The following is a 13,343-nucleotide window of genomic DNA, read 5'->3' on the forward strand; positions in this document are numbered from 1 at the left end:
TTCCAAGAGGAAGAGAATGAAGTTGCAAGGCTTCTTTTGACCTAACCGCTGAATTGGTGCTGCGTCACCTTCTATACCTAGGAGCAAGGCACCGAGACCAGCCCAGATTCAAGGAGGGAGAATTAGGCTCCACCTCTGTGTGGGAGAGGAGCAAGGTAACACAGCAGGTGAGAAAGATAGGGTCACAGCACTTTTGGAATCACAACTGGCACAGAGTCACAGAGACTGTTGTCAGAGCAGTAGGTCCTGGAATATTTTCAGCTGGAAACTACTGAACCAGCAGCTTGAACACTAGGAGGGGTATTATCTCATGAAATGAAAGGGCCAGAGGCAGGGCAAGTCCAGAATTATTTAGTTGTTCAGTGATGTTCATCAAGGCCCCCAGTGCTTACTATCTTTCCACCCTGCTACCTTTAGCACATCCAAAACATCTCAGTCCTTGGTTGTAGGTCGGCTGCAGCAAGTCCAAGCATCAGGAGACAACAATGTCAAACAAAGAAAAAAGAAGGATATTTATTCCCACAAAGCTCTTTATTTTTTTTTTAAGATTTTATTCATTTATTTGAGAGAGAGCATGAGAGAGAGAGCACAAGCAGGGAGAGCAGCAGAGGGAGAAGCAGACCCCCTGCTGAGCAAGGAGCCCAATGTGGGACTCAATCCCAGTACCCTGAGATCACGACCTGAGCCGAAGGCAGCCATTTAACCTACTGAGCCATGCAGGTGCCCCCCCACAAAGCTCTTTAAGTGACAAAGAATAACCTCCTCCCCAAACCTCACAGCCAACTTAGCTTCAGGTCACATTGGTCAGGCACCTGACCTTGCCTATGTTCACACCATATCTGAAAAGGAAGCAGGGAAAGAAAGGATCTAGCATTGTGGCTTCATAGTAAGAAGCGCTTCTGCTAATAAGAAAAAGGAGGAAGGAGAATCACCGTTGAGTCACCAGTATCTGCCACAAATACAGGTAACTATCCTTTCACTTAGCAATTATTAGCTGATTGCTAATCATGCATCAGGCACAGCACTAAGAGGCAGGCAGAGCAATGAATAAGACAGACAACATCCCTGCCCTCATAAAGCTTACAGTCTGGCATGGAACAGAACATGTAACAGGCAATTACATAATTAAATACAAACGTGATAAATGCTATGAAAAGAAGTATGCAATCAATGCACAATTTGCTATAATAAAAAATATTTCTTCCCAGAGGTTTATTGAAATGAAAGACAAGAATACAGTTATAAAATCTAAAAGAAGCACAAGGTCCTTAGTAAGCCTAAAAAGGTAATCATTGAAAACTATGAATGCTCCCATTGTGTAGGAGAGTGAAGCACCATATATGGCAGATAGACATGTCCTCATCAGTAGAAGAGTTACTCCACCAAGGGTCAGAGACAGTTCATTGGGATTTACAGCAATCGCAATGAACTCTCTGAGACTATCTGACCTTCTATCCAACTGCATGCTCACCAAACAGACTTCGTCACTTACCTGGACACCAGACTGGAATTTTCCAGTCTCTGCAAATCTATATCTGTCACAATAAAATGTTATTTTGGTCGATTTAACATGAGTGTGAACAGTCTTAGGCCTGATCCCTTTTCAGTGACCTGAAAACTGAGCAGACAGATCTTCAAAGCCAAAAACACAGACTGGGAACCCCCAGTGAGCCCCACTCTGTGCATTCGCAGGATGGGAAGCTGGCCTTGCCCATGACAGCACTAAAAACCCACCTTATACATTCCTTTGATAACAGCTATGGCATCAGCCAACTGCTGATTGTAGCATTTTCTTATGATGTCCTCATTCTGCAAACCAAAAATAAGTACAATGAACACCATACTGAATTTCCAAATATGACTCTCTCACCCTACTAAAGGACTCAGTATAAAACCATCATTCAGATCATCACAAATCTTGTGAAAACTCCAATTTGTAATCATTTCTCCAACACTATAGCTATTACACTGCATTCAATTTTTTAAAAAGATTTATTTATTTATTTTTGAGAGAGAGAGAGCACGCACATGAAAGACTACATGCATGTGAGCAGGGGGAGGGGCAGAGGAGAGGGAGACAGAGCGTCTCAAGAAAACTGCAGGCTGAGCACAGAGCCCAACACAGGACTCGATCTCACGACCCTGAGATCGTGACCTGAGCCGAAATCAAGTCAGCCACCCAACTGACTGAGCCACCCAGGTACTCCACACTGCATTCAATTTTTACTTAACTATAAGCAATAGAGAGCTCAAATGGATAAAATAAATATAGATAATTTGAACATTTTATTTCACTTTACATATTTAAGTCTTTTTACTGTCTTCCTAGAACTGCTCTTAAAAATAGTAAAACCTATTTGTAATTCATATCCTCTCCTGGTCCTTGTACCTTTTGAATGGGATATGCTCATAAAAAGAAATCTAGAGCCACTAATCCATAAAACAGAGTCATTTTCTGATTAATCAAATCAGTTGACCATTGTTTTGGATAACAATGGAGTGCAAACAACAATTAGGCTTTAGTCAGACAGAACTGGATTTCAGTATTATTGTGCCACTTTCAATCTGTCTGACCTGAAGCAGGTTACTTAACCTTGGCATCTCAGTTTCCTTATCTGTAGATCAGGAATAATCGGGTTTCATTTAAGCATTGTTGAGGGACTTATGGAGGAAACACATTTAAAAGGCTTATAGTGGTTCTCAGAATGGTGGAGTCAATAGAAGATGAGGGGTGTGTGTGTGTGTGTGTGTGTGTGTGTGTGTATTATAACTGAGGAAAAGCAGTCCCTATTCTTAATGACAGATAAATATGCTAACCTGACCAAAGAATTTAGGAAATTCCTTGAAGCAGCTGAGTTTTCAAGCCTTTGGCCCTTACAGAAATAATAAGTACAAATAATATCTTATAAAATTGTGCGTAAGAGCCAGATCTCAAGCATCAAACTGTCTGGCCAGGAAAATAAACTCTGCTGTTTAACTGGTGGCCTTGAGCAAGTTAATTAAACTTCCTGGGCTTCAATTTCCTCATTTGTAAAAGAGAGATAATAATTGCACCTACTTCATGAAGTTAGTGTGAGGATTAGATTAATTTGCATACAGAGTACTTACAAAGTTCCTGATACAAAGGAAAGCTATTATATGGATTAGCTATTACATGAGACACAACATATGCAAATTAAATTGCCCCCCACACTAGTTGCTAAATTCAAAACTGTAGTACATACCTATCTAAGCACAAGATCAATCCACATATAAAACAAAGGAAATGAGAGAACTTGTACCTCTTGATAATGTTTTTCGATTGTTAGGATCCTGTCATGTAGAGCAGTGAAGAGATTGAAAGACTCTTCTTTAAGACTGTCCTCAAATTTCAACTGAAGCAATTGTTTGAGGAACCCAAAATCCACTTGAAGAGATCTAATAATCTGAAAAATGGAAAAACATACATTATTGAAGAGAGTAAGGGCACTCTGTGTAAAGATTCTAGTACATTGCCTGGTTCTGGGTGTAGAAAAGCAAATTTTGATATGTCTCTTTGGCATACTGATTATTTTAGGCTGATTATTTTTAAGAAACTGCAAACGCAGGAGAAGCTCCAAAACTGAGTAGAAGTTACCGTTTTATAAGAGACATTTACATTTAGAAGGGAAAGCTCCACTTGTAAGGGTGCCTTCCCTAGCTATACCAGCAAGAAGGGGATGAGTTAAAATCTCTAGAAACTCTTATGCAGATTTAAACCTGCATAACCATCATATCCTTGTTTATTGTGCTTTTCCTCATAACCTCGCTTAACTGCTCCCCTCCTCCCCCAACATCATCTTTTGTCTTTAGTTGAAGGTGGTATTTAAGGCCATTTCAGAGAGTTACTCAGTTTTCCTGGGTCTCTCACTTGTATTCAGGAGGTGTACATGTTACTAAATTGTTTTTCTCCTGCTAATCTGTCTCCTGTCAATTTGATTCTTAGATCAACTAGAAGAATGTTGAAAGGTAAAGAAAAAATTTTTCCTCCCCAACATGGGCATATGACCTGGAATGTAGTTAGGGGCCTGTCCTGCTTTTTAAGAATACCTCTGGAATATGGTATACATTGGAGAACTCCAGTTAATCTGCTAAATTAATATATGCTAATGGAGTAAGGGAGAGAAGGTTCTTGGTCATTTCTTCCCATCCAGGATAAAATACCTGGGTTAACAACAACCCTTTATCATACCTCCAAAAGGTATAGTTCAAGATGCGGATGTTAAATCAGAAAAGATAGGCAAAAATCAACATTTGTTGTGAATTTACTAGCCAAGCAAACCAGCATGTTGACTAAGAATCATTTCTGATCATCAAAACATATAATGTGTTTTTGTCTCCCATCATCTATTTAAAATGTATTCACTAGGCAATCTTCCTCTGCCCTGAATGGAAACTCTAATCAATTCCAGGGCCTTTCTGCTCATTCTTGGGAATAGAAAATCCTACTGTCACTCAAAACACAGCCTCAAAGTGGCATTTAGAATATTATTACCATGAGTTAAACACATTCAAAGTAAGACTGGGAGATCATTGCTACTCCTTCCTCAGCCCCTATGAATATAGAGCTTTTTTTTCTTCTTCCGACTGTTGGGGGTCCTCTGTTGTTTTAGATCATTCTACTGGATAGGGCCCAGAATGACTCCATGATGATGCACTTTCTCTCTCTCTTTCTCTTTCATAGGCCACATATGGTCCATAGGAAACAATCACACATTCCTCACCCCAACAACTTTGGAAGTATAGAATGATCCCAACTTAGCAACTCCATCTTCCTAGTTTCCTTAAGCATGGATCAGCACCAGTCCTCTGTGTTTTCCAAAAGCAGCAAACGTACTTCAGGTTCCATACAAGCCTGCTTTACTAGCTTTGAGTTAAGGAAGATCGTTTCTGGTACCTCTTCCCCTATAAAGAGCATGGTAATAGCGCTTTCTCAATCAGTAATTTTTCCTCTGCACCTCCTGACTCTTTTTTTATTATCCTTGATCTATTTCAAAAGCTAAGAGTCATTGATCTGATATGCAACATTCCTTTTGCAAATCCTGCAAATGGGATCTAACTCAAATTCACTTTGGAATTTTATACCTGGTGTACTAGCATCCTGGAAAGAATCTCATTTTAGTATCCTGAAACTATAGATAAGATTTTATTTTGCAGATGAGGATAATAAGACTTCAAGTGGTTAATGACTATCTAATGCAACATTGCATGACCAGTAATGGAAGGCCCAGATTTAAACAGTTATGACTGACTCATAGCCCTATTTCTTTATATCATGTTGTCAACTCACAAAGGGTACTATGTTGACAAGTCATTTTTAAAAAATATTTGAAAGCAAGTGAAGTCTTAAGGAATTCCTTAAATTCCAGGAACAGGCAGAGATGACTTTGCCTTAAGAAGACCCAGTCCTGTATGGACTGCATGTTCTGAGGAAGGAAGGCACAGAAATCCTGTATGGTCAAACTCCACTGGATCTAAGACTCCCACAGATCACTATAAACTCTAGATAAAATAGGAACAAAACACAATCATTATTCTGGAGAATAAACAGAAGCAGGAGAATCCAGGAGGGGATTCAAAAATTGGAGGAAGGAACTGATGCAAGGAGAGATGCCTGCTGCGGTGGCTGTGTTCGGTGACCTCACAAGGCAGCCAAAACTCAAATAGAAATCATTGGCCTTTATGGTCTGAATAATAAAGGGACAGAGCAACCACAGATGCTGGATGTGATTGTGTGGGCTTCCTAAAAAGAAAAAAACCAAAGAGAAGGAGTGCAAAATCTGTATATAAACTCAGAACAAACCTCTGGGTGATCCCCAAAACACACATACATAGAACAGACTGTAAGCAGCCCAAGGAGATTTGGGCTGTCAACAAAGAGACATTTGCAGTTTGAATCCAAACAAGTTTATTATGTGCTAAAACAAAGATATCAACAGTCTTCAGGAGAATATGTACATAAATATCAGAAGCCAGAACATAACACTCACAATACCCAAGATATAATTCAAAATACCTGATTAAAAAAGAAAAAAAAAAAAAACAGGAAAATGTGATTCAGTCCCAAGAAAAAACATCATTGAGACCAAGACCAATATTACCCAAATGTTGGAATTATTAGGCAATGATTTTTAAAGCAGCTATTATAACTATGCAGGAGGAAGTAAGGAATATATATGCTTATAACAAATGGGGAAAAAATAGGCAATAAAGAAAACAAACAGAAATTCACGAGTTGAAAACTAAAATGTCTGAAATTAAAAATTCACTGGAAGAGTTTAATAGAAGAATAAGGATGATGGGAGAAAAGCATGTGAACTTGAAGATAAATCAGTAGAACAAAAGAAAGAAAATGTTTATTTTATTTATTTATTTATTTATTAAAAATTTTATTTATCTATTTGACAGAGAGAGAGACAGCAAGAGAGGGAACACAAGCAGGGGGAGTGGGAAAGGGAGAAGCAGGCCCCCCACAGAGCAGGGAGCCCAATGCGGGGCTTGATCCCAGGACCTGGGGATCACGACCTGAGCTTAAGGCAGACGCCCAACGACTGAGCCACCCAGGCGCCCCGAAAATAATTTTTAAAAATTTAATAAGTGAACAGAAATTGGGGACATGTAAGTCCATAATCAGAGGTATAACATGCAAGTAACTGGAGTTGCAGAAGGAGAGGATACAAAGAGTAGGGTAGAAAAAAAATATTTGAAGATATAATGGCCAAAAAGCTCCCAAATGTGGTGAAAAAGAAAGATTCAAGATGCTGAACAAACCTCATGCAGGATAAATACATATGAACCACACCTAGGTACATAATAATTCAACTGCTGAAAACCAAAGATAAAAAGAAAATCTTTTTTTTTTTTTCTTAAGTAAGCTCTATACCCAACGTGGGGCTTGAACTCATGACCTCAAGATCAAGAGTGGCATGCTCTACTGACTGAGGCAGCCAGGCACCTCCAAAAGAAAATCTTGAAAGCAGACAGAAAAGAAAACAACTACATACAGAGGAATAACTTTTGGGATGATTAAAGTTTTCTTATTAGAAACCAAGGAAGTCAGAAGAGCTATGCTACAGTGAAAAGAAAAAAAAAAAAAATACTTATCAATCTAGAATTCTATAATCAATGCAACATTTTAAATAAAGAAAACTATGAGAATTTATTGCCTCGACTGAGAATTGCTAAAGAAATTTCTTCAGGGTAAAAAGAAATATTACAGGCTGGAAACTTAGATTTTCAGGAAAGAATGAAGAGCATTGGAAATAGTACATATCCAAATAAATATAATAGATTGGTTTTTCCTCTTATTTGTGTAAGATATATAAGAATGTTTAAAGCAAACATCATTTGTGTAAGATATATAAGAATGTTTAAAGCAAAGCTGAGTGTATAATGTATGTAGATGTAACACATATGATAACCCTGGCATAAAGGACAGGGGAGGGTGGTAAATGGATCTATACAATTGCAAGGGTATTACATGTTATGTGAGGTTGTACAATACTACCACTAAGTAGACCATGATCTTTGCTGAAAGAAGAATCAAGGGATCTTTAGGAAGAATGAAAATTAAACTCGAAAATAAGTAAGAGATATAGGAAGTAATGGTGAGAAAGAAATTAGTGAATGTGAGCAAATCAAAACAAATATTAACTGTATAAAATAATGATATGAATAGGTAACTACAAAAATATTAGAAAAAGAGGTAGAACTGACATACTTGAGAATAATAATGTGTAAGATAGGGGGTGATTATAGATAAAGGTAGTAGGTTTCTTGCATTATTTGACAGAAATTAGAAATTCTGGCTACGTGCAGACACTGTAAAACCAAGTGCACATGTTCAAACTGGAGGCAACCATTAAAAGAATAAAGATATCGTGATTAACTTAATTCCCAGTAGAGGAGAGAATAGGAACTAAAGAAAGTTTATCAATCCAATGAAAAGTAGGGAGGTAGGAAAAAAGAAGTATAAAAGAAGAAGAAGCTAAAGAGAAATTACAAAATAAGTTGGCAGAAAAATAAAAACATATTAGTAATCACAACTAATATTAAGAGAATAAACTAGTTGTTGAAAAAGATTATAAGATTGGATGTTTTCTAAACTACTATCTATAATCTGTAAAAGTTATACCTAAAATGCAACACAGAAATGAGGTCAGTGTAAGAACGAGAAAGATTTACCAGGCAAACACTATACCAAAGAATGCTGATATAAGGATATTAGCATTGAACAGAATGGCAAAATATATATATTCACATACATATATATACACACATACACATATACACATACATATGCATATACACTCTCAACTAGTAACAAATGAAAATTATTTTTAATTTCTTATATCCAGGGCACAGTGACAAAGACTGACCTCACACGAAGCCTTGGTACAAGTTGCAAACACCAAATAATTTGTCTCACAAAGAATTTTCACTGATAACAGAGGACTGAATTTAAAAACCAACAACATAACAATAACTAAAAAGCATACTTGGAAAATGTTAGAGCATTTTAATCTAATACTAATAAATATTAAAAGCATTAACTAATAAAAATAATTAGTATTACGAATACTAATAAAAATGCTACATTTCAAAATTTGTGGGGTGAAGGTAAAGAAGTAATTTGTGGGAAATATAAGCCTATAAATGCTTATAAAAGAAAAGAGGGGGCCACAAAAATAATGATCTATAGGCATTGTAGCTGACAACCACTATCCATTACACTGGTTCTTCCTTACTGAGAGGACTAGGACTTTGTCCAGACAGAAATATGTCCAACTAAAATGCTCACTACTCTAGGACTCCTCCCAGTTAAGGTGGTCAAGTTAAGGCCAATGATAAATAAGCTGGGGTTTTCTATAGAAAGTTCCTGCTTTCCTATCATGGCCACCACCACCAGCCCTCCCTACTTCTCTCATAGTCTCCGTACTGTATGAAATGCAGATGGAGGCTGGAAGTGTAGCAGCCATCTTGCTACTGTGAGGTCAGAAATATGAAAGCAAAAGCCATGCACTAATAACAGAGATTGAAAAAGATAAAACAAGTCTGGTATATAGATGACAACAGAGAGCTACTGCCTCAACTACAGATGTCTAATTCTAAGTGACTTCTTATTTGATTAAGCCAATATAGTTGCATTTTCTAAAAATAGAGCTTTATGACATCCTGATACTGAGAGCCAACTCAAGGAATCAGAAAAAGAAAACAAAGTGAACACAAAATAGTAGAGTAAATTAAAAAATAAAGATAAGAAATTTATGAACTAAAAATAAAGATATGATAGAGAGGATTAACAAATGTAAAAGTTGGGTCTCTGAAAAAAAATAATGAAACAGATAAAACTGCCAACATTCATCTAGGAAAAAAAAGAAGAGGTATGCACACAATATTAGCTTTTTATTTTTTAATATTAAAATTTAAAAAAATAGGTAACTACAGACACAATAAAGATTTAAAAATAAGACAGTCAACAATATGCCAATAATTTGAAAACTTGACAAAATAAATACTTTTATAGAAAAACATAATGTCAAAACTGACCCAAGAGGATTTAAGAGAACCTTAATATATCCATAACAAGATAAAAATAGCAATAAAAATAAGCACATACAGTTTTGCAAGCAAGTTCTAACAAACACTGAAGAGATAGATAATTCCAACCTCATGCCAACTATTCCAGAGAATAGACTACGGAACATCTTCCAACTTATTCTATGAAATACTATGACCTTGGTACTGAGATTGAACAACAATAGTATAAGAAGAAAAGAAAATTATAGGACAGTCTCTTATGAACATGAATAGGAAACAATCATTAGTAGAATTATACAAATGATGCAGAAAACAGAAGGAAATATTATAGTCCCGTTGGGTTCATTCCAGGCTTACTGTTCAAAAGTCAATTTTCACATCATCACATAAAGAAAAAAAACCATATGACTCAATAGATCCATGAAAAGCATTCAAATCCTGTCATTCATTATATTTTTTAGATGCCTTTCATCAATTAAAAATAGAGGAAACACCCTTAATCTGATATAAGCATAAGAATTTGGTTCAGCTGGATTTTAAAAATCCAAATAACAAAAGCACAAAAGAGAAATAAGTTTATTTCTCTTTCACTAGAAATTGAGTAGGCAATCAGGGGTGAAAATGACCTAAGATCCTTCTATCTTATCACTATACTGTATACTGCCTCAAAATCAGGGCACAAATGGTAGCATCCATGTTCTAGGCACAGAAATAAGGAAAGGAAGGGAGGGAAGGAGGGAGTGAGGAAAGGAGGAAGGGAGGAAGGGAGAAGAGGAGGAGGAAGTGAAGTAGCAAACAGTAAGTGCACGGTGAGCTGTTTCTTAAAGAAGGTTCCCAAAGCTGCCACATAATATTTTAATCTAATTCTACTACCAGAACTTGGTCATTTGGACATGCCCAGTTGCAAAGAAATAAAGTTATAAAACTTTTCTGAAGGTATTACTAGAAAAGGCAACAAACTGGCAAGTATGTAAGAAAAGAGACACCTCCAAAAGTTACTAGTGGGGGTGTAAACTGGTACAATCTCCGTGCAGAGCAATTTGGCAATATCCTTCAAAATGACTAATGCATACATCTTATGACTCAGAAATTCCACTTTGAAGTTTATGCCACAGATTGGCTGGCCTCTGAATATGTACAGAATTCTTCATCACGGTAGAAGATTTGAAACATCCAAAATGTCCATTATTAGGGGAATAGCTAAATAAATGATGTACATTTTATGATGGATAGATACACTTGTGAAAATGACGAGGACACTACCAATATGGGATGATTTTCAAGTTATACTGTTAAGTGAAAAAACAGAAACAAAGTACACGAGAGTATTTATAGTAGTATGCTATCCAGTGTGACAGTTTTATTGATTAGGGATTTTAATAACTCTTGATATCCGAGGTGTATGAAATGTTCTGTTTCTTTACAATCAAAAAAGATCCAAAGGAAATATGGTGGAAAGTCAAGATTTGACAAAGCTGTATGGTGGGTAACACAGTGATTCATTATATTACTCTCCACATTTTTCTACAATCCAAAAGTATTTCATAATTTCTAAAAAGTAGCATAAATAGAAAATTCCAAAGAGAGTAAAAACATACTTCACTAAACTGGTTAACATATATAAGCATGATATAAATATAAACAGTAGTTGATACAAATTATTTTTAAAAACACGACTGTCGTCCAATTCAGCTTATAAAAGACGCTAAGATTAAAATTTTTAGTCATTTCAACTCTGCGAAGGAAAGAGACATCAAGGCAAACAATACCCAAAATAATCTCAGAAGTTTGAAAACAAATCCAATTTACCCGTATTAGCTTTTCTGTAGATGAACTCAACTCTTTTAGTGGCAGAATTTCACTGTAATCTGTTTGAGTAGCATGGTCTGTGCAGAAAAAGCCAATCTTCAAATCATCTGAAATACTAAGTCTGGAGAAAAAAAAATGGAGAGTAAAAGTGCCAAGAAGTGCCACAGCCATCTGGTGACCACAAGTGGGGCCAGCCAAAGGGCAACGCCAGTACATAGATGATGAGTTTTTTTTTTAAATCAGAAATAATTTTGACTACCAACTTTGTTTAGCCATTGACTCAGCTAGCTCTAAAACCTGTCATACCTCTGGCCTTCCTGCAGTGTCATATAATAAATGCACCAATTGGTGAGAGCGTCTGTCAGTCAGAGCTGAAAGCATGCTGATATCCTAGCTATGTGACATTATGTAAATTACTTAATCTTTCTGTGCCTTAGTTTCCTCTTATGAAAAATAATAGTGCCTATTTCATAGAGTTATTGTCAGGATTATTGTGTTAATATCTAGAAGTACTTTGAATGATGCATGTCACTTAGTAAGCCCTCAAGAAATGTTACCTGGTTTTGGTGCTGTGGTGGTACTTGTTACTATCAACTACTGTGTTCTGAAGTATATTTTTTCATCTGGTTTGGAAAAAACTTTTGAAGTATAGTAATATTCAACCAAGAAAGACTAAGTTTAAATTTATAAAATTTTTAACACTTAATATGATGATTTTTCAATTAACCCCACTCAATTTTCAACTAAGCTTCTACACACTCCTTAATATCATAGTGATGACAGATCTCATCAGTAGCATTATCCAGATGGGGAGGAAACAGCAGTAATATTGTATATCTCAGTTTCAACTAATATTTCTGGTGTTTTTCCACAGAAAATTATATTTTAGATTTGCTCTAATTTCATTTTAGGAGCCTATATATATTTTTTCTCACTACCAGAGTACTGTTAGAAGAGGCAATCTCCTTGGATCCTGAGTGTCCCTGCACATTCTTTGTGCATATGCCAAGAATGCAAAATCCTGACCACTCTTTCCACAGGCCATTCCTCAGAATTGTGTTTGCAGTGAGCAGCCTTAAAGGATGAGGTAATGCCTTTCTTCTGCCAAGAAGCAGGCTGATAATCTTTACTAGGAAAGTGGTGAGCTCAGGGATCACTTCCTTTAATGCAGCACACTGTGTATATAGGTATCTAGGATGGGTCTTTACTGTCACCCTCATGGCCCTGAGGGGGCATGGCAAATCAACACAAATAAATATGAGGGTCTGGATACTGTTTTTGCCATGGTGATAAAGTCCTTTGTCTCTGACCCAGGAGTCTTGTGTCTTCTGCAAATGGCCATGAAACAAGCAAACTTGTTAGCTTGTAAGTAGGGTAAGATCTCAAACACTGCAGAGTCCTGACTCATAAAATCCTCTCAATAAATGCTTGTTGTATGGAAAATTTTTTAATTTTAATTTTATTTTTTTAAAGTTTTTTATTTATTTAAGTAATCCCTACACCAAACATGGGGCTCAAACTCATGATCCTGAGATCAAGAGTTGCAAGCTCTTCTGACTGAGCCAGCCAGGCATCCTGTATCGAAATTTTTAAGACTAAGATATAGTAATTAACTAAAATCTAATAAATAAACTAAAAAGATCATCAATATTTAAAAATTTGTCTACCTAAAATTTGTAACCATTTTTGAAAATCATATGTGAAAACCACCACTAAATTATAATTATTATGTTAAAATTAAGTATGATATTGGACTACACTATAGAAATGGATGAATCATATGATCAATTATGATAAAAATTTTAAAAAAAATGTTTTAAAGCAGTTTATAAGAAATAAGAGAAAACCAATTTTTAAGTGGTGATGACATAATTTCAGGGAAAATGTTTTTGATACTTTTCAAGGATGACAACTATTATCGATGACAAATTGTACATGTGGCAGGTTTTTTTCTAGAACATGTGTTTTATAAATTT

The 13,343-nt window shown here is 36.1% G+C and overlaps 1 protein-coding gene across 1 annotated transcript; it reads right to left on the minus strand.

Moving 5' to 3' along the window:
- Window positions 1-274: 274 nt before the first annotated feature.
- Window positions 275-12,259, minus strand: LOC118026204 (uncharacterized protein C10orf67, mitochondrial-like). Its single transcript, XM_035028959.1, has 4 exons — window positions 11,368-12,259; window positions 3,282-3,425; window positions 1,735-1,809; window positions 275-454 (listed from the first exon to the last, which is right to left on the minus strand). Exons 1-4 carry the CDS (start codon window positions 11,581-11,583, stop codon window positions 392-394), a joined length of 498 nt encoding a protein of 165 aa, XP_034884850.1. The 5' UTR covers window positions 11,584-12,259; the 3' UTR covers window positions 275-391.
- Window positions 12,260-13,343: the final 1,084 nt, after the last annotated feature.

The sequence above is a fragment of the Mirounga leonina genome, unplaced genomic scaffold, assembly GCF_011800145.1.
Source record: "Mirounga leonina isolate KUSES-001 unplaced genomic scaffold, KU_Mleo_1.0 Mir_223095, whole genome shotgun sequence".
NCBI lineage: Eukaryota > Metazoa > Chordata > Mammalia > Carnivora > Phocidae > Mirounga > Mirounga leonina.